A 22,981-nucleotide genomic window follows, 5' to 3' on the forward strand; every position below is an offset into this window, starting at 1 on the left:
TTAACAATCTTCAAATACAACCTTATTACACCCCCTTCCCTAGAAATATAGACTAATAGTCGAGTGTTACACTTAGTAAGTACATGTATTTATTGTATTCTCTGTGGGATTCGATCCTAATCTCGTTGGGTTCTATATTTGGCCAACGATCGTTTTATACCTGTTCAAAGGTGTAATTTGGGCGTATCAAATTTTGGTGTCGTTGCCAGGGAACACGGTCTAGAAATTTACCAATTAGTGTAAAACTCTACTTTTAGTCTTTATTTCTCTTCCTACTTTTTGTTGTTGATTCCGGTGAAATGACGGATACCGAATCCGATGATGGCATGATGGAGGAGACTGGATATGTAGCAGCTATCTGCCCACCCCTGGTTCAAGGGAACACGAGTTTCCATGTCAATAACACCATGTTGCACCTGCTCAACACTAACGGCCTATTCGGAGGTCTACACTCTGATGACCAGAATAGGTACCTTATGAACTTTATTGGGGTGTGTACCACCAACGTGCATCCGAAAGTCTCAAGCGAGATGGTCAAGTTGAGGCTTTTCCCATTCTCTCTCACGAGGGAAGCCACCGCATGATTGGATAATCTTCCGGCGGGGTCTATCACTACTTCGCCAGAATTGAATCAATCTTTCCTCAAAAGGTTTTCCCTCCATCCCGGATGTTGCAACGCCGTGACAAAATCAACAACTTTCGTCAACTTCCGAATGAGGCTCTACATGAGGCTTGGACTTGATTTAAAAAGAAAGTCAAAAGTTGTCCAAAGCATGGGTTTCCCGATAGCGTTCTTCTCCAAACATTTTATAGGTCACTTGATTCGGTCAACAAGTCGGTGGCCAATAATATTGCAGGTGGGTCCGTGATGGATAATTTTCATGATGTTATGAGTGCAATCCTAGAAAAATTAATATAGACCAATGAAGCTTGGCATACTAGAGAGGCGGAAGTAGTTGGGGGATGTCCTTCCAAAATAGTATTTTCTCGGGAGACAATCAAGAAGGAGGAAGAGAGTTAAGATGGAGCTTCTCATGAAGCATATGTTGGGTAGAAGCACGAAGCGGGTTAATGCGGCAGGGTCTTGTGAAGGGGGCCCTTAAGATGAACAATGCTTCCAAGTGTATGATGAGGAGGCCAATTTTGTAAACAATCAAATGGGGGGTTCCCGGCCTAACTACCAAGGTTCCAATCAAGGACCTTGGCAGCAAGGTTAAGGGAATCAAGGTTGGAACAAAGAGCAAGGAAATTCACAATGGCGGGACAACAATCAAGGTGGTTACAACAACCACCGGAGCTCAAATCCTTATGTCCACCCAAGGGGAATCAACTAATTTCAAGCCAACCATCCACTAGCGACCCTACTAGTTCTAAGATGGAGGACATGATATCTAGAGTGTTGAAAAAGGTTGAGTAAACTGATTCTTTTTGCAAGGAAACAAGAGATGAAATGAAAAGCATGTGGAAAGTTGTAAGTTCTCACTCAACTTCCATCAAGCGATTAGAATCAAAACTTAGCCAAATCTCGGCTACCCTCAATCAAAAGTAAAAAGGTACACTCCCTAGTGGTACAGTTGCAAATCCAAAGAATGATGACAATCATAAATGCCATGCAATCACTACTAGGAGTGGAAAGACAATTAGGGAAGATAAGTTGATGCAAAATAATTTGGTTGTTGATAATAAAGAAATTGTTGAAGAGCCCAGTGTTATTGAAGAATAAGTTACTACAAAGAAGAAGCGGGCAAGTGTTGAAAAACCTATTGTTATTGAAGAAGTGCCGGAAAATAATGAAGCTTCAAAAAGCAAGGAAGTGGTTAAAGAGGTACCAAGGGCTTTACCACATGTTCTGAAGCCTTCTCCCCCATTTCTTCAAAGGCTAGCAAAGAAGGCGGATGATGGCAAATTTATAAAGTTCATTGAAAAATTGAAACAACTCTCTATCAACATCCCATTGTTGGAAGCCCTTGAAAAAATGTCGGGGTATGCTAAGTTTATAAAAGATCTTGTCACAAAGAGGAGGCAAACTAACGCGAGATGTTACCATCATTGTAGCTCCATCGTTACAAAGGCTTTAGTTCAAAAGAAGAAGGACCCCAGAGCTTTTACTATTTCATGTACCATTGGGGCATATAAATTTTCCAAAGCTTTGTGTGACCTTGGTGCAAGTATCAATTTGATGCCGCTTGCAATATTCAATAAGTTAGGCTTGGGCACTTCCCGACCCACAACATTGAGGTTACTAATGGCGGATCGAACCGTGAAGAGGCAGGTTGGAATTCTCGTTGATGTGCTTGTTATGGTGGACCGTTTCATATTTCTGGCCGACTTTGTTATATTGGATTGTGTGGTTGACTTTGAGGTCCCCATTATCTTGGGGAGACCATTCCTAGCCACTGGTCGAGCTCTTATTGATGTTAAAAGGGGTGACTTCAAATTACGGATGAATAATAAGCAAATCACATTCCATATTTATAAATCAATGAAGCAACCGGCGGATATGAGCGCGTGTCGGTGATCGACACTATTGATGAAGTGGTAGAAACGACCATTGAGTAAGAATATGTTGGTGAGGTCTTAGCGGAAGTGTTGATGTATTATGATGGGGATAATTATGAAGATTTCGAGGAGATGGTAATTGCCTTAGTGGGTTTGGGGCCTTACAGCTGCAATCCCAAGTAGCTTGATCTTGATTTGAAAAACCGAAAAACTCCTCCCGCAAAGCCATCCATCATTGAACCACCCACTTTGGAACTCAAACCTCTCCCTTCACATTTGAGGTATGAGTTTCATGGCCCCAACAACACCTTGCCCATTATTGTTTCTGCTCGGTTAACCGAAGAACAAATTGAGAAATTATTATTGATATTGAGGAGATTTAATAATGCAATTGGTGGTCTATTACGGACATTCAAGGGATTCCTCCTGATATTTGCACCCATAAAATTCAACTTGATGAGGAATGTTTGCCGAATGTTGAGCATCAAAGAAGATTAAATCCTCCTATGCAAGAAGTGGTTAAGAAAGAAATCATCAAGTGGTTAGATGAGGAGTGGTGTATCCCATCTCGATAGTCCATTGGTAAGTTCAGTCCAATGTGTGCCTAAAAAAAGAGGAATACCCGTGGTTCATAATGAGAAAAAAGAATTGATCCCAACACGCACGGTTACCGGTTGGACGGTTTGCATGGATCACCGAAAGCTAAATCGTTGGACCAAGAAGGATCACTTCCCAATGCCTTTCATGTACCAAATTCTTGATTGGCTTGCGGGGAGGGCCTTTGATGCTGGCTATGCGTCCACCAAACACAATATGAAGAGACCTGGTTGAGTACCAGTTCCCTTAGGCGATGCAGTTAGTACAAAAGACAAGATTTTACCGTGGAAAACTCCTTGTTCAAGGGATTAAAATCACGACCTACACTAGTAGGATTTCAATTCCACTACATGAGCAACTTCTGGTTACAATTCTATCGTAAGTTAGGAATTAACTCCCATAATCTTTCACCCTTACAATAACGCTTATGCAACCTAGGAACTAACTCCTATAGTCCTTTTACCCTTATACTACGTTGAATGTAAGCACCTCGACTTGACTACCTCTAGCTAAGGAAACTAATACACCTAGACTCACTCTAGCCTAATGTACCACTAAAAGGCACCCTTTGAGAATTCAACCTGTGACTAACTGTGGCGACACACTAATACAACTAAACTAAGTCTAGCCTAGTGTACCATTCAAGAGCTTCTGGAAGCAACCTTGAGAATTTAGAACACCTACAAACCGCTTCCTTTTTGTGAAGAGTAGGTTTACAGTTTAAGCACAAGTAAACAAAGACTTACAACAACCTAAAGAACATAGATAATATCTTGTGTTTGGATCATATTATTCAGCCTGTAGATGGCTTTGTTCTTAAGAGCACTTGAGAAACTTGTGTCTACATGTTTTGCACAATTTGGATTAGGTTTTTCAAGTTTGCTCAATATGTTGCCATTATGTTGTATATATAGTGGGAGCATATGGGATGGATAGAGACCACTCATTCACTTTGACCTAAAGCATGGGCCAACTTACAACTGTACTTGTGTACAACAAGTGGCTCGGCTTTACAGTTGTTCCCTAGTGACGGTACAAGGTGCACAGAGAGCAGGTTGCAAACCAGGTCTCTATCTGGTTTTGAAATAGTTTGACAATCATCAAAACACAAATGCACTTGGACTTATCAATTTCCCCCTTTTTGATGATGACAATCTCGTAGACGATGTTCCTCCTGAAAACCAGCTTCCCACTTGTTTCCCCTGCGAAGCAGACCATTATTTTAAAGCACCTGCAATATGTTAGCAACAGCACAACACATTTCTACAGCATATCTTCCCCCTTAGTTCAGCAGCATGTCTTCTAGTATATCCACTATATTGTTTCTCACAACACAGTGATCCCATCGCCACATTTTCACTATATATGCACAATATTCATCATATTCTTCCCTTTTTGGCATCATCAGAAAAGAAACCATAGTGCAGCTAGTAAGAGGTACAAGCAGAGAATATTACAAGAAGTTTCAACACGAGCAAGTAAGTTATAGGGCAAAACAATTATGTAAAAGCCTAAGAATAGGAAGTAGTTCAAACAGTACAAGCATTATTCAAAGTAAACTACTAATGTGCCAGTTAGACAAGAAAGGTAGAGAACATGGGTTTTAAGACATTAGCCAAGAGAGGACAAGGGAAGGGAGCAAAGACTGGAGGAAAATGCTAGGAGGTGATTACTGGGGGTGATCCAAGGCGTGAAGAAAATTATCCATTTTCTCAATATATGCGCCCTAATCTTGGAGCATTTGGTTCCTGAGATCTTCCACTTTGATCTTCAACTGATCCCTCAAAAAGGCATTCTCACCTTTCATCTGCTTAATTTTTGCATGTGCTACTTTCAAGGCTTTGGTGAGAACATAGATGATGGAGCCTGCTCTTTTAGGCGCACACTCACAATCTTTCAAAGTAGACATGGAGATCACATTCTCTTCTGTTTCCAAGGTGGCTGTGCTAGTCTTCACATTAAAATGTCCAAGGACCTTTGTCAGGAAAAAGCCATAAGGAAGACCGGGATCATTTTCTCTAGTGCTCATTGCATTGATCATGATGGCTGGTAGATTGATCAGTTCAAGAGTTGACAAATATTCCATGAGTACTATATGTTCTGAAGTGACACTGCCATCCCTTCCACTTCTTGGTATGAGCACCTTATCCAAAAACTCAAAAACCGATTGACAAGGGCTTAAGATCCTTTTTGAGGAGCTTTCCTGGATGGACTGACCTGTCTTTCACAAGAATCACATTTTTGAAGGAAGTAGAAGCCCTTCTAGTCACCTCCCCCAGCCCTTCGGTTGGTACTCTTAAGATTTCGGCTAGTACTGCTTCAGTCAACACAAAGTCTGTCACATTCACTATTAGGGCTAGAGCACTGTCATCAAGATGAAGTAGATTTGTATACAGTTCCTCTACTTTAGATTCATACACACAAGGAGCCTGTGGAGTAATAAGATGAGTCCACTTTTGAAATTCCACCATCTCCTGCAGTTCTTTCATCCTAGTCTCCTCTTCCAGGTTTACATCAATCATCATCCTAAAGAGAATCTTCTGTATATGGAGATGTTCCTTTCTCAGTTCAATTTCATGTCTCTCAACGACACTTGTCATTCGTTTCTTTTGCGAGGCAGATTGAATATCATTTTTTCCTCCTCCTATCTGCTCCTTTCCTCCTATAATTCTATTTGATTTCCTTTTCTTGTTTTCCTTCATACCCCAGAGATTTGATTGCACACTGAACGAATTATGATATCACCATCAGAGTCAACATTTTCTCCTTAGTTTTCTTTTGGGGCATCAGGTGCTTCAGCACAGATGGAACACCTCTTCTCAAGTTGAGAGACGGGTACGACATCTACAAATTTTTTTCATGTTAAGATTTACGATTCTTTTGAAGAGAAATTTGACAATATCAGGTATATATCTGTATCACTTTCCTCAAGATTCAAGGGCCCTCTTAGTTTAAAGATACCAGATAGAGATGTAGATATACTTTGGTTAGAGGAGATTGAGTGCTCTGAGGATAATGATTGGGAGTTCATTTTAATTGGGCTTGAAGGAGAGTTTTGAGATATTTGTACTTGGTAAGAGTGACGAGGTAGGAGGTGGTTCAGATGGTCTTTTATAGGATATGAGAGAGAATAATAAGTTTGACGGTCTGGCATTTTTGGTAAGTGAAGAAAGAGAAAGATAAGAGAGATGCATTTAAGGTGTCCGAGATGACATTTTAGGACAGGTGTGAGAGACGAGACAAACTGAGTCAGAAGTGAAGAGTCGATTAGAAGACTTAAGGTTTGAAATTTGAATTAGAAGACACTTGACCGACTTGGCACTTAAATAGTTAAGAACATATGAAGGTACTAAAAGAACTACTAACCTGAGTCACAGAGAGATCGGGTCTCCGGATAGTTTTGATCGTGCTGAGTAGCAGTTCTGTACTTTGTTCATATGCTGTCCTACACCTTCCATGTGTGAATACATCATCTTCTGTCCCATCGATCTTCGTTTTCTCTCTTCTCAACTTGCACATGATTTCTGTGTTTGGATTTAGGAACCCAAACCATCTTGGGTCCCTTATAGTTATAAAAGGGATGGATTAAGTTCCTCTTCGCCCAAACAGGCAGCACATTCTCTTTCTTCTTCTGAGGCCCTTTCTTTTGAGAACCAGTTTCTTTTGTGCCCAAACTTGCTTTCCTTTTGATGAAGTCTCTGTTTCTCTAAAAAGATTCAATTCTTTCTTTGCAAGACTCCTTCTAGTGACCTGCTTTCCCGTAATGAGTGCAAAGCTAGTTTTCAATGGTGGAGACATACTTGCTATGGGGATTGTAAGGTGTCTTCTTGAAACCAATCCCTTCTCTGGATCTTCCTTTACTCTTGTACATAGAGGTAATTACATCAGAGGACCAGGTCCACTTGAGAGTTTTATCAAGATCAAGCTTAATTCTTTTCAAGTCTTCCTTCAATTGCTTGCTTCTCTTGACTTCAATAGTGAGACCTAGTTTTGCCTTTTTGATCTCATCTTCAAGCTCCAAGTAAGTTTTACTAGCTTCACCCTTCCCTTTAAGAGACGCTCATGTGTCCTCTTTTATTTGACCATCTAGGATAATATTTAGTTGATTGGTCTTATCAACCTGCTCTCACATCTCTCCAATCGACATTAACAAATTGTCTCTTTCAAGTTCAGAATTACTAATTTTAAGAGTTAGTGCATCGTTTTCAGCAATAAAGGCATGATAGGCATCAATTAACACACCTGCCAGTGACATGAGTTTATTTAGAGAGTAGACTTTTAGGTTTTTATTTACCTCCAAGAAATTTACCTCTTCCATTTCATCACTCTCATCACTATCGTCTGAATCTGACTTTGACATGAGGGCAAGGATAGACTTATATTTGGAGGATTCATCTTCAATGACCACCATGGATGTATCCCCTCTGTCGTTCTCATCTTCAGACTCACTGGAGGAGTCCCTAAATGCAGCAAGTGCCTGCTTTACTATTTCATCACCAGCTTCCTTTCTTCTGAACCTTTTATCAGGAACTTGGTTTCTCTTTGCAGTTCTGTCATAACTGTCCAATTCATTCAGAGAACACTCTTTAGCGAAGTAACCAGGTCTACCACACCTATGGCAGAGATAGTCATTTCCTCTGGATGCTAGAGCTTCCTACCTTCGGGATTCTACCACTTATTCAGATCAGTTTAATAAATCTTCGTGTGAGATATGCCAGCTCAGATTTGTGATCACTTGAGTCTTCTCTGGCATCTTTGAGGGCAAGACTCTTTTCTCTTTTTACTTCATTCTTTACATCCTTCTTCAAGGTCATCTTCATATCATAGGTTTTAAGGTTTCCAATGAGGTCATCGACCATCAGCTTGGTGAGGTTTTGGGCTTCAGAAATAGCATTTACCTTGCTTTCCCAAGAATCCAGCAAAACACCAAGCAGCTTCCTCACCAGTTTAGTAGTTGTCATGTCCTCTCTTAGAGAATGAATCTCATTGATTATAGAGGTGAATCTAATATGCATATTATGAATAGATTCTCCCTCTTTCATTTTTAACATTTCATACTATATGGTGAGCATGTCGATCTTGCAGTTCTTCGCCTGTGTTATTCCTTCATGGGTAGTTTGAAGAGCTTCACAAATCTCTTTAGCAGTTGAGCACGCTGAGACTCGATTGTATTCATTAGGTCCTATTCCACACACAAGGATCTTCTTGGCTTTGTAATTTTTCTCCACTGCCATCCTGTCAGCATCATTGTATTCTTTTCTTGTTTTGGCAGCGGTTTTATCACGACCCAACCTGCGGGTTGTGCGGGCACCTACTGTATTACTAACCTTAGTAGGCGAACCCTTACCGATAAACCCAACACTTTAGAACATGCGACAACCATTTTTTTAAAATTACAGGATTTAAAATGGACACTTCTTACAAACTCTTTTCAATACAATAAAATCCGAAATAAATCCCCCGGGTCTAGTCTAGACAGGTACAAGAGCTCCTAAAATACAAGAAGACAAATAAATGACACAGCCTCCGCCGAAAGTGAGATAGGAGAAGTTGTAGGAGAATATCCGATAGATCCACGCGATGAAACTTCAGCTAAGACCTGCAACACATCTACACCCAGAAAGGGCGTAGCAAGAGTAGTATCAGCACACCACACGTACCGGTAAGTATCATAGGTTGACTAAGATTAGTGCACGCAACACACTATAAAGTCAATAAGACAAGCAGTTAAGTCAATGAACCTCAAAATTCTAAATAGAGATTACCACAACATTAACTCACGTATCTTGTTATCCTCGAAACTTAATTCTTTTATTTCAAAAATATAAGGTATTCTACTAAATAATAACCATTCCCTACCTTCATCCAACCTGGTGACTCTCGCTCTCTCACTCACCGTATGCAATACTTTTACCCTTGTTGTTAAAAGAGTTCGCCTACTCACATTACTACTATAATATAATGCATCCGGGAAAATAAATCGCTATCTGACAACCAACACTACACGTACCTTGTGTAACCCCCTCTCCACCAGACTCTTAACCACACACATGAAATAAATGTGCAATGTTAACGACAATAGTAAATACATGTATAACATGAAATCATGAGATGTAGTGCAATACAAATGCGATGCAGGGCCCAAACACACTATACATACACGCTAGCTGATGTCTTAGCTCAGTAGCCATGACCTGCAGGGGACCCATGGTGTCCATGTACCACTCGTTCTGAAATACCCCTCGAACCCGATACCTCCGCCTCGGAACGAACCTCGGTCGTGGATCCAAAACATATACATATATGCAATTCATGTCCACAGCTCAACGGCCACAAGGCCATCTAACACAATGCGCATACAAAGCCTTGCCTGTTACCTGTATCTCTGCATAAACCATGCAGTGCAATGCATGAAACTACATGACAAATCAATCATAATTCCAGCCCTTGATGAGCGTAATGTTAACCCAACTCAATATAATTCTTTTCATACGGCATCTTATTTTCAAGAAAAAAACCTTATGAATGTTCAACAAAATAGGACATACAGACGGAATTTCACCCCCTTCCAGGGTTGCATAAAAGTAAACACGAGGTATCTCCTTAGCGACAACATCAATTCCTATTAAACTAAATCATTATTATTATAACCATAATTATACCATATTTTAATCACATTAGCAAGTTCGCCCATCCAAACTCCGTGTCCAAAGACCTAAGCATGCATTCTCCCGTCAACTCTAAGTGTATATACGATCCGCTAATCAAAGTCTAACTAAAGTAAACCACAACCTACCTCTTTCACGAACAGATATTTGATTCTCCAAGAATTTCTTGTCTTCTTAGCCTCTATCTGATTCCATGAGCGATAATATTCGTAGGGAAGGATGAAAAAGAAATTAGAAGGATTTTTATTTTTCTTGGGGTCCATGGTCTTTCTTTCATGAGGAACCCTATAGCGGTCCGCTTTATTTTCTGGCTCGAAATTTCCAAATCCTCCCGAAATTGATTTTTCCCACTCTTAACTCTTTAAACACATCATGGAGCTTATTATTTACAATCCTCGACCTAGATTGGGCATGGTTTCGCGAAATATTAAATAACGACCGGACTGGTCGTTACACCAGATACCAATTAAACTATCGTTCGTCCCTCATACCCCCATAACAAAAAACCTCTCCACTTTCCACAAAAATTCTTCCCCCTTTATTAACTTCTCAACTCCACATCTCCCTCCCCACTCCCTTATAACCACCCTACCCCTTACTATTTACCAAAATACTTATGCAAAATCTAAAACGCAAAGGTTTGTGTTATATCAAAATTTCATTTTCCCCTGCCAGGCTTGCAGATCTCCGCCCATTTCAAGGTATACGCTCTCCTTTAATAACCTATAACTTGTATATGGCTATTTATTTCCAAAAATAAATCCATGCTTAACTTGCTAGATTAGGAAGAAATCCGGTTTTCTAGGCAAAGAGGGGTTTTTGGTCCTTGGGAAGGGTAGTTCCTTGGATCATGGAGGGTTAATTAACGTTCAGAATGTCTTAGCAACACTTTATACTGAAGATCTACTAAATATATGGTAGTTTATGTTGGGGTGGGATGATTTGTAGTGGTGCAAATTTTGGTGTTCTTGCTCAAAATTTTGGTATATATGGTAGTTGAAATAGGGTAGAACAAGTTATAAAAATCATGCATGCTGTTATACTACTTGATCCTTGACAAAAATGGGGAAACAATGGTAAACTTAGAGTTGTTGAAAAAGGTTGGGGTATGAATTTTTCGAATTGGAGAAGGTGGGACCGTTGCGGCAGTCCTTCCACTGCTATAGCAGTACCGCTGTGGTGATAGAACTGTCGCTGGGAGCGGCCGATGAAGTTTGGGATGTGGCCGCTATAGCGATGACCTGCTCACTATAGTGAGCCCACTACAGTGACCAAGCACTGCTATGGCGGCTTCTTGGCCGTTGTAGCAGCCCTCTTACCGCTATAGCGGCTTCACTGCAGCGGCCATACCACGGCCGCAGCGGAGCTGCTTCAGGCATAAATGAATTTTTGGCTTTTTCTACTATTTCATGCATGGCCTATCCCCGTTAATTCTTTACGCCACACTATTCTAACTTCGCTTTTCACTTTTGCAGGTTAACTCTCTCACTTAATCATGGCGGATCAACAACAATAAGGGAAACAACCCCCAGCTCCCCCGCATATGTTAGGTTCCCCAACAACGCTTGCAAGCGGCATTTCATGGACCAGCAGGCCAAGGGTCTGCTTTATGATAAGGCTTTTGTTATGGGTCGGGTGGAAGAAATGGCCTCGGAATTTTACCAGACCCTACATCATATTGGTTGGGCCGACTTAGCTGAGGAGCCCGGTGATGTCAATTGCAACTAGGTCAGAGAGTTTTATGCTATGCTCCCCACTGTGGATTAGACTGCCCTGCAGCCGCTGATTACTATTCAGGGGGTCGCAGTGACGGTGAGTGCCGAGGCCATCAATGCCGTTCACGGGCTGCCTAATCCACCACAAGATGAGCTTCAGGCTAAGGATGTTGACAGTAACGGACTGTGGCTGGTAAGGATATTGGTACGAGAATCAAAGAGGAAGAAGGCTACTTGGGTTGTTTCACGATTGGCTATAAAGAGCCGGCACTTTTCTACTGAGACCCGAAGGTGGCTAAACCTCGTTACCTGGCAGGTTCGCCCCTCGATAAATATTACTGATGTCACTTACCCACGGGCCCTTGTGGTGGCTTGCTTTCTGGATGGTGTGCCCGTGAATGTGGGTATGCAGGTGATCGAGGAGTGGCAGGGTTTTATGGCCAAGGCTGGACCGAGCTTGATGTTTCCCTCCCTGATTACCTATCTCTGCCGTAATGTCAGGGTGCCCACGGAGCATGGGGACCGTATTGTGGAGTGCGATGTTGCTTTTGACCCATTGAAGGTCAAAGGTTCACAGGGCAGGGGAAAGAGGAAGAGGACGGGCTCAGATGACAGCGAGGACGGCGGTGGCCCACCAGATGGAAGTGGTCAGTCACATACCCCAGGTACTCTAGAGTGCATGGAGGCTGATATGGCTGTGGTAAGGGCGGCCATGGTGTGATTTACACGGCCTTTCATGGAGGCTGGGTCGTCTAGCAGCGCTGCGGTTACTGGCTACTTTACGACTGAGCAGATGAAGACTTATATGGAGACCCAAACTAAGATGGGAGAGGTTGTTGATGCCTTACAGGGCGCCCATGGATCTCTGGCTCAAGTTCATGTGGATCTTTGTGAAGATTTGGACAAGGAGAAAAAGAAGAGTCGGGCTAGGGACAAGCTTTATGTGAAGATGTGGAAGGGTGTAAAATGTCTCCTGAAGGCCCTAGTCCCGAATGTGACTACTAGATATGCCTGCCAGTTCTCTTTTCTTAGTGAGTCCAGACTTGGCAGTGAGGACTCTAGTGACTCGGAGGATGGTGGCGATGAGGTGACTAGCCAAGGAGTGGCTTAGAGATCCCCCTTCCCCCTTTTTATCAGCTTGGTTAGAACTTGCCCGTGTTGGGCCCTGATGTCTAGACAATTTTACTGCTTTGGTTGTGTTTTGACCTGTTCGGATAATCTTTATTTTGGTTATTTTAACGCGGTGCCCTGATTTAAAGGTGCTCGTAAGACAATTTCCCTCGTGGGGGCGGATGTTTTTATAGATGTGTCTGTTTTGGAAATTGACTTATTCTTGTTTTATTGATGGACTACACAACTTGTCAAAACAGGGGAGAAATGAGGAGGCTACTGGTCAGATGGTACCGCTGTGGTGGTCATTCAACCGCTGCAACGGTACCGCTATGGTGGTAAGTGCACCGCTATAGCGAACCTGGTAGAAATTCTAGGCCCGCTATAGCGGTCTGAGGCCCGTTATGGCAATCCCGCTGTAGCGGTACCTGTACCGCTATAGCGGTGCTATAGTGCCAGTGACTGAATTGTTTTTGTCTTTTCGGTATTCCAACCCAGATCGCGTAGGGGTTTACTTAATCGCTTAGCACGTAAGTATGAATGTGCTATTAACTTCGCTGATGGTCCCAGAATTGTCACCCAGTCTACAACACCAACATTACTACGGAACTTACACTTGGTCACACAATTATTTACGCACCTACTTATGGAAGGTCTTCCTTGAGTCAAAATAGACAGACACTAATTGGAATCGACAGATACCAATTAGCACGTCAAGATACCAATTGGAATTGAACAGTTACCAATTAGATCCAACTAGGGGACGGCGTATTGGGGTGGCACGATAGAATAAACGAAAAGAAACTTCTAGATGCCCTATAGCCTCTTGCGGACGGGTATGGACGTCATCGTACCATTCCACAAGACTCTACTAGACATTTGCTCTTGTACTTGTGAGACTGGTAACCTAGGCTCTGATACCAACTGTCACGACCCAACCTGCGGGTCGTGCGGGCACCTACCGTATTACTAACCTTAGTAGGCGAACCCTTACCGATAAACCCAACACTTAAGAACATGCGACAACCATTTTTTAAAAATTACAGGATTTAAAGTAGACACTTCTTACAGACTATTTTCAATACAATAAAATTCGAAATAAATCACCCGGATCTAGTCTAGACAGGTACAAGAGCTCCTAAAATACAAGAAGACAAATAAATGACACAGCCGCCGCCGGAAGTGAGATAGGAGAAGCTGTAAGAGAATATCCGATAGATCCACACGTCGAAACTTCAGCTAGGACCTGTAACACATCTACACCCAGAAATGGCGTAGTAAGAGTAGTATCAGTATACCACACGTACTGGTAAGCATGATAGGTCGACTAAGATTAGTTCACGCAACACAATATAAAGTCAATAAGACAAGCAGTTTAGTCAATGAACCTCAAAATTCTAAATAGAGATTACTACAACATTAACTCACGTACCTTGTTACCCTCGAAGCTTACTTCTTTTATTTCCAAAATATAAGGTATTCTACTAAATCATAACCATTCCCTACCTTCATCCAACCTAGTGACTCTCGCTCTCCCACTCACCATATGTTATACTTTTACCCTTGTTGTTAAAAGAGTTCACCTACTCACATTACTACTATAATACAATGCATCCGGGAAAACAAATCACTATCTGACAACCAACACTACACGTACCTTGTGTAACCCCCTCTCCACCAAACTCTCAACCACACACATGAAATAAATTAGCAATGTTAACGACAGTAGTACACACATGTATCACATAAAATCATGAGATGTAGTGCAATACAAATGCGATGCAGGGCCTAAACACACTATACATACACGCTAGCTGATGTCTTAGCTCAGTATCTATGACCTGCAGGGGACCCATGGTGTCCATGTACCAATCGTTCCGAAATACCCCTCGGACCCGATCACAAACCTCCGACCCGGAACGAACCTCGGTTGCGGATCCAAAACATATACATATATGCAATTCATGTCCACAAGGCCATCTAACACAATGCCCATACAAAGCCTTGCCTGTTACCTGTATCTCCGCATAAACCATGCAGTGCAATGCACGAAACTACATGACAAATCAATCATAATTCTAGCCCTTGATGAGCGTAATGTTAACCCAACTCAATATAATTATTTTTCATACGGCCTCTTATTTTTAAGAAAGAAACCTTATGAACGCTCAACAAAATAGGACATACAGACGGAATTTCACCCCCTTCTAGGGTTGCATAAAAGTAAACACGAGGTATCTCCTTAGAGACAACTTCACTTCCTATTAAACTAAATCATTATTTTTATAACAATAATTATACCCTATTTTAGTCACATTAGCAAGTCCGTCCATCCAAACTCCGTGTCCGAAGACCTAAGCATGCATTCTCTCGTCAACTCTAAGTGTATATACGATTCGCTAATCAAAGTCTAACTAAAGTAAACCATAACCTACCTCTTTCATGAACAAATATATGATTTTCCAAGTATTTCTTATTTGCTTAGCCTCTATCCTATTCCATGAGCGATAATATTCGTAGGGAAGGGTGGAAAAGAAATTCGAAGGGTTTTTCTTTTTCTTGCAGTCCATGGTTTTTCTTTCATGAGGAACCCTAGGAGCAGCCCTTGAGAGTCTTTTGTTGAAAAGGGCGAGAAAAATAGACTGAGTATATAAATTCGGGCTACTGTTCTGCGTAAACCGCTGCCGTGGTCGCTAAGCCGCTATAGCGGTCCATTTTTTTTTCTGGCCCGAAATTTCCAAATCCTCCCGAAATTGATTTTTTCCACTCTTTACTCTTAAAACACATCATGGAGCTTATTATTTACAATCCTCGACCTAGATTGGGCATGGTTCCGCGAAATATTAAATAACGACCGGACGGGTCGTTACAGGTTTTTATACCATCTTCATTTGTGTGTATTGGAATATAGGGGCCATCACAGATGATATCCCACAACTCTTAGTCTTCAGCCATGATGAAGTCGTGCATTCTAGTTTTCCACCACCTATAGTATTTTCTTAGATTGACCTTCTTCCATATTAGGTGCAGCAGCCATTTTACAAATTCGTTCTAGGTGTTAACCTTTTAGAAAACACTTGCTCTGATACCAATTGATGCAGGCTATGCGTCCACCAAACATAATATGAAGAGACCTAATTGAGTACATGCTCCCTTATGCGATGCAGTTAGTACAAAATACAAGATTTTACCGTGGAAAACTCCTTGTTCAAGGGATTAAAATCACGACCTACACTAGTAGGATTTCAATTCCACTACACGAGCAACTTCAGGTTACAACTCTATCGTAAGTTAGGAATTAACTCCCATAATCCCTCACCCTTACAATAACGCTTATGCAACCTAGGAACTAACTTCCATAGTCCCTCCACCCTTACAATACACTGATTGTAAGCACCTTCACTTGACTACCTCTAGCCAAGGAAACTAATACACCTAGACTCACTCTACCCTAGTGTACCACTCAAAGGCACCCTTTGAGAATTCAATCTGTGACTAACTCTAGCCACATACTAATGCAACTAAACTAACTCTATCCTAGTATACCTCTCAAGAGCTTGTGGAAGCAACCTTCAGAATTTAGAACACCTACAAACAGCTTTGTTTTTGGGAAGAGTAGGTTTACAGTTTAAGCACAAGTAAACAAAGACTTACAACAACCTAAAGAGCATAGACAAAATCTTGTGTCTGGAACAGGTTCTTCAGCCTATAGATTGCTTTGTTCTTAAGAACATTTGAGAAACTTGTGTTGGTAAATTTTGCATAATTTGGATTAGGTTTTTCAAGTCTGCTCAATATGTTGCCATCATATTGTGTATATAGTGGGAGAATGTGGGATGGATAGAGACCACTCATTCACTGTGACCTAAAGTATGGGCCAACTCACAGTTCTACTTGTGTGCAGCAAGTGGCTCAGATTTACAATTGTTCCCTACTGAGGATGCAAGATGCACAGAGAGCACGTTGCTGACCAGGTCTCTATCTAGTTCTGAAAGAGTTTGTCAATCATCAAAACACAGATGCACTTGGACTTATCAGCCTTCTATTTCTTTTGAAATGGCTATTCAGGATACAACCAAATCACTATTGCTCCCGAAGATTAAGAGAAAATTACTTTCACTTGTCCTTACGGGACGTTTGCTGTCAAGAGGATGCCCTTTGGGTTGTGCCATGCACCTACAACCTTCCTGTTGACACCTGATTTTTTGACCCCTCGTAATGTACTTTACTTAGGCCTCATTTGTTTTCATTAACATTAAGATGCCTAAATCTGAATGCACATCTGAATCATTAAGATGTTGTCTCTATATCTGAATACTGAATGATTAAGACTGTTTGTTTCTCAACATCTGAATGTGCATAACATATTTATTTAAAACAAAATAAATATACAATTCAAATAAAAAAGTAACTAAATATTAAAAAATAAATACAAATTTAATAAAATAAAAATATTATTTGATAAAAATAAAACATTTATGTTTGCTAGTAATGGTGGAGATGCTTTGTCGTGGTGGTAGGTGGGGTAGTGTGTGGTGATGGGGGTGGGGGTGGTAGGTAGGGGCGAGTGTTGGTGGTGGGACGGTTGTGGGGGCGTGGTGGGTTTAGGGGTGATGGTGGTGTAGTGGGTCTGGGGGTAGGGTAGTGGTGAGGGGGTGGTTAGAGGTAAGGTAGGTGTGGTGGTGGGTGGGTTGTTGCAGTGGGGGGTAGTGGTAGGTAGGTGGTGTTGGTGGTGAGTGGGGTGGGAGTAGGGGTGGGAGGGTTGTGAGAGGGGGTGGTGTGGTAGGCTTGGGGCTAAGGTGGTGGTGGGGGTAAGGTAGGTAGGTGGTGGGAATAGGGTGGTGGTGGTGGGTAGGTGGGGTGACGGGTTGGGGTGGTGTTGGTGGTGAGGGGGTGGGTAGGGTTGGGGTGTGGGTGGTTGGTATAGGTATGGTGTAGTGGAGGGTTGGTGGGTGGTCAGAGCGGGGGTGGAGTCGGTGGTAAAAATTATTCATACAAAATACTTCTTAATGATATTCAGACTTTGTTCAAGATCTTAATGATTAAGACGTATTCAGACAAAATAAGTTGTTAGATCTTAATGTAAACAAATGCACTTAATGGCATAAGGTCTGATCCATTCAGATTCAGACCTCCATTAAGTGCAAACAAATGAGACCTTACTCAGGGTCCTTAGATAATAAATAAGATAATTTTGCACAATCGCACAGATTTCTGAATAATTTTAAACAATTATTCAGGTTGACATTTTTACTTCCATAAATTAATAGGGGCACTTTCAAAGCTTTATTAATTATTCAGAAATTTATCAGCATTTTACAGTACTTTCCATAATTCCCCCCAGCAGCTGATGCAATTTCAAATAATTGTTCATTTAATTCGGCAAAAATCAAGAAAGTTAGATAAAAGGCATTTTTTTTATCCAAGGAGTTTGAGTAATTAAAAGAATTCACTACTTTTACCCCTCGAGCTTTGAATTATTACTATATAGGCATGTTTGTGCCACTTATGGCAAAATTATTTTAAATTATAATTTTTTTGCCTAATTATTATTGTTTTGCATTAATGACCACCTCATGGTTAACCAACTCATGGTTCAATACAGCTGGGGTCAATTTTACGAATTTCTGAATTTCGGACGGCCTTAATTAAAATGTCCAAGCCATGAACAGATTAACTAAGGACGTTGATTCAAATTAATCTTAATTGGTTAAATTAAGTACCGGAGTAAGACTACGCTTGCAAATAATTAATTGCGAGGACATTTATGCAATTAATTACAAAGATTGACCGTAATTGCAATTTTTATTTATTGAAGGGTCAATTTGAGGCTTTTTTGCAAAAGTGGGTTTCAAAACTCTTTTTAATTTTGTTATGTCTTCAATCGCCCTAGTTTTAATTATTCTTTTTCTGATTATGTACTTTGAGTAACAACCTATTTTATTGGATTATTTATTTTTCCCTACAAGTGTATATACACCTAATATGTACGTGTATACATGCGTGATATACGAAAGAGTTCCGTTTTTTTTAAAAAAAAATATAGGGCCATGTCCAGCCCACAAAGGGGCTGATCCGGCCCAACGCAGCGATATAATACTCCCTCGGTATAACGACCAACATAAAGGGGGCCATTGTGTTATTTCAAAGAAGGGGCTAGGGTGAAACCCTAGCTGCCTCCCTACTCCCTCACTCCTCTACCCCCTTTTCCCCCTCTCGTCGGGTCAAATCGCCAACTACTGTGTGCCACCAGTACAGTGATGTCGTTGGGTGGTTGAAAAGAGGACGAAGCATTAAAAGCTTCGTCCTTTTTCCTTTAGTTTTGCTCGATTTTCATCCAAACAGCCCTTATAAGGTACGATTCACAATTTAGTTCTGTTTTTTACTTCATTTACAGTTGTGATGAGCATTTATGACCGTTGATTGGCTTGAATCGTGAATCTGAGCCCTTCCTTTGTGATCTGGGATTGAAATTATGAAGTCTCACATCGTTGTTTTAGACTTTGAGAGCATTCTGGGGTTTCTATAAATAGAAATTCCCTTTCACGAGTAAATGAGGTCGGATTTTGAAAAAGGGTTAAGAATTTGAGATATAAAAATTCTCAAAAGTGTAATATTTTTTAGTTCTAAGGTTATTCCGATTTGCTCGAAAACCTAGTCTCTAAAATCTTGGTTTTATTTTATTTTTGTCGCTGGGCTTGTGTTTGGAGAGGGGAATTTTCTCAAATCCACGTTTGGTCTTGGTCGTGCCCAAAAAAGGTAATATTCATTTTATTTATGGTCTTCCTTTAAATTCCTGTCGATTTCGCTTTCATTTGTCTATTTTTGAATGGTTTTTTGTTAGTAATAGATAGTTGTTTCCAGCATTAATTGTTATGGTTATTTCCTTAGTTTAACTAAAGCTTAGTGTTGATAAAAAAAAAACAGCAAGTTAGTGCTGTTGGTTTGATCAGATCATGTTGTGACATTTGTTTCATTTTTATGAGGTTCAATTATGTTGTAAAGGTAGTCTAGTTTAGATTGCTTTCATTTGTTTGTTTTGAATGGTTTGTTGTTAGTACTAGATAATTATTTTTTCAGCATTAATTGTTATGGTAATTTCCTTGGTCGAACCAAAGTTTGAAGCTGATGAGATAAATGTTGCAGCAGGTAGTGTTATTGGTTTGATTAAATCATGTTATGGAATTTGTTCTGCCTTAATGGAGTTCAATTATGCTGGCAGAGGGAGTTTATTTCTGTGTCATCGGTGGGTCGTCCGTTTTCTTTGAACTTAGGATCAAAAAATGAATTTATTTGGTTGAGATGTTGGCTGATATTTTGCTTGATAATGGTATGGGATGAGTAGCATAGTAGGTTAAAGGGGGGAAGGGAATGGTTGATTACTTTGGTTAAATGAGAAGAATGATGAAACAAGCTTGTAGTTGATAATTGTGTGAGAAGATGATCCCAGCCTGATCCTAGATGGGTTCATGACATCCTATTGGCGGTACCATAACTGTGCAGCCCTATATGGTCAGTTTCCTGACCCTGATGAAACATGTTAAGATTAAAATGGTCAGTAAGGGTATATAACTTGGCCTTTTGTTGGTGTATGTCTATAGTATGAGTCCTACTTGATGTTGGAAAGGGAAGGGCTATGTGGAACAAAGTGATTCTGAAAAGTAGGATGTGGTATCTTATCTGTCTCCCCTGTTTGTTTTCTTTGTGAATTATGTGAGCCTTTTATTCAGAACTTGATCATTTGCATCTAATGTTAGCCTCCCAGCTAGAAAATGCTATTTGTTTATTTAAGTTGTCTTCATCATGTATATCATTGATGCCATGTCTTGACCCCTTGTGAGGGTGCAGACCTAGGAAACATAATAAGGGTGCCTTAATGTGATTTTGTAAAGATGTGGCCTTGTACTACTTTATGACCACCTAAGGCTTGTCATTTTTTTTCTATCATACATTACCCTTAGGTGGTTTGGCTTAACCTGTAATCTGCAAGCTTGTTCTTTAACCTGCTAAATGCCCCTATGTGAACCTCTACTTGTTCAGTGTCAAAATTGAGTCATTCTTTGTCTACTCTCATATAAATAATATTTCATGTCCTCCCTCTTTACCTGTTCATGCCTGCTGAATAGATACCCTCTCATTTCTTTTGAGTATATGTGTTTGGCCTAGAGTAGCTTGCATTCCCTTGTGACAAGTATACCTGTCTGCTTTCCCTTTTTTTTCTCTGTGCTTTTGCTTTGTTTTCTGCCAACTGAATTTGTATGAATTAGAGCTAAATATATACCTTGGCACTTCCTTTGATTGGACTTGAACCAACACCTGTGCATGGCTTGCTTCAAACTTTAGATCCTCCCTTAATCTATGGTCTGCTTGACTGTTTCTTGAATGTCATTTCTCTAGGATAGCAGGACTGTAACAACTTCTTTTTCTCAGCCATAGTTTGAAACATGAATCATCTAAGACTTATGAGACCTTTTCCTAGCCACCCCCTTGTGCCAAATAGATCAACATAGTTAATTTGGAGTGTCAACTTTCGTTTCTAATTTTACCTACACATCTTGACCCTGCTTGGTTGATTGTGCCCTTATCCTGTAGGGTCTGTGTTGTCTTGTTGATCCTATGATCAGCCTATGGTTGAATGTTATGATCCATTCTCATGTCTTATAGCCCTTATATGCATTTATAGATCACATTGCCATAGCATTTCCTCCACACTTGGTCCCTACCAGCCTCTGCTCACAAGCTCCTTACTCATGTCTATTGCCAGCGGCATCATGACTAGTCCATCCCTTTTCGAACACTATATTATCCTCACCATGACTTGCTTATGACCTCTGTGTGTGCCATTACTTGCATTATTCCCAAGCTGCTCTGGTTAATCCCCTCTGTATTATTGATGACATGTATTCCTTGCCTATTGTCTTGCATACCTTCCTCATCTCTTTGCATGCCCCCTTTTACAGTACACAACCTGTTGGTGTCCATTTGCATTACTCATCCTTGCCTTGTTGTGTCCTCCCCTGTATGATCCTGCCCCTTGCATTCTAGTTTGCCTGCTCATGCACATTTGCCTATTTGTGTAAATACCTCATCTGAAATTAACCTTCGTATGCATTTATCCACCTGCATAGTACCTTGCCAAGCCTTCCTCTTGTATTAGCCCAGGAACAGACTAGTTAGCAAGCATGACCCCTTGCTTAGATAGGATGCCCATGTAAGTTGATCACGATGTCTGCCATGCCAGCATCCTATGTGTACCTCTTGACTAAGACCATCCTTGTTTTCTCCTCGAACTGTCACACTACTTGAAGTATGTTAGCATACCTGGCATACCTGTTGTTACATTATGTATGTGATCATCCATGTCTTGTGTGTCCACTCACTATGTTCGTGTCACTTGTTGATAAAACATCCATGCTTCAAGACCATTGAGTGATTGTCTAGATTGCTTGAGTGTATAACCTTTCTCTGGCAACTTCATCATAAAGTCCTGTTTATCATATCCCTGTCCCCCTCACCTTACTTATTGTTTGCCCATATTACTCCAAGTTTGCTTGTGTTCTTTTTTATTTTCTTTTTTTTCCTTGCTTGATGTTGACATCCATAATCCCTACCTTTCTTTTGACATGCCTGGTGACCTGCTCCTTGCCTTCACTTTCTTCTCTTGGCTGCACCATCTTGTTTGTTATGTCTCACCTAGTCATGTAGTCCTAGGTACCCACTTTGTCCACTCCTTGCACATTACTGTAGCCTGCACTTAACTATGTAGTATAAATCTGGAAATTGGTCCTTGTGGCATCCTTATGGTTTGTGCTAAACTTATCACTATGCTACATCCCTTTGCTGGTGCTAAGCTGCTCTGTTAAGATCTCTTGTTTTGCCTTATTTTTATCTGAGGCCTTATCTGCTGGATAAAAGTGTTTTGTTTGGATCTCTGGTCCTTGAGATGGTATTTTGCTTGGGCCCCCATCATGTCCCTATCCCTATCTATGTATGATCCTGTCCAAATTTCCCTTCTAATGTGATTAACTGCTACTGTTCCCACAAACGTGATTGGTCGCACCATCTTGTTTAAATCAAGTTTAGTGTCATTTGCCTGTGTGTATAAAATTCGCCTAACAGTAGTCCTGTATGCTTCTTGAATCTGTGAAGACCTGGCCTTAAAATGGGCCTGAGTGTTCCTTTTTCTTGAGTTGATCTTGCTTCACCTGCGTTGCCATGTTATCAGTAGCCTTTGCTTCCCTCAACCTTGCTGTGAAAATGCTAATAATATTCCCATGTTGTGCCTCGGCTGATCTGCTAAATCCTACCTGATCATTTCATGTTATGCCTTACTTGTACCTCTTGTTTCCAAGGCAGTGTTGTTGTTTGGTTATATGTGAGCTTAGTTGATCT

The 22,981-nt window shown here is 40.8% G+C and overlaps 1 protein-coding gene across 1 annotated transcript; it reads left to right on the plus strand.

Annotated features, from left to right (window-relative positions):
• Positions 1-299: 299 nt before the first annotated feature.
• LOC132644182 (uncharacterized) lies at positions 300-2,518 on the plus strand. Its single transcript, XM_060360759.1, has 2 exons — positions 300-491; positions 1,736-2,518. Exons 1-2 carry the CDS (start codon positions 300-302, stop codon positions 2,516-2,518), a joined length of 975 nt encoding a protein of 324 aa, XP_060216742.1.
• Positions 2,519-22,981: the final 20,463 nt, after the last annotated feature.

This window comes from Lycium barbarum, chromosome 6 (genome assembly GCF_019175385.1).
Source record: "Lycium barbarum isolate Lr01 chromosome 6, ASM1917538v2, whole genome shotgun sequence".
NCBI classification, from domain to species: Eukaryota; Viridiplantae; Streptophyta; class Magnoliopsida; order Solanales; family Solanaceae; genus Lycium; species Lycium barbarum.

Coding starts and splice junctions, on each gene's coding strand:
- LOC132644182 (XM_060360759.1), top strand. CDS start 300: ATGACGGATACCGAATCCGATGATGGCATGATGGAGGAGACTGGATAT. Junction 492..1,735: donor ACCTTATGAACTTTATTGGG/GTGTGTACCACC, acceptor GTTACTACAAAG/AAGAAGCGGGCAAGTGTTGA.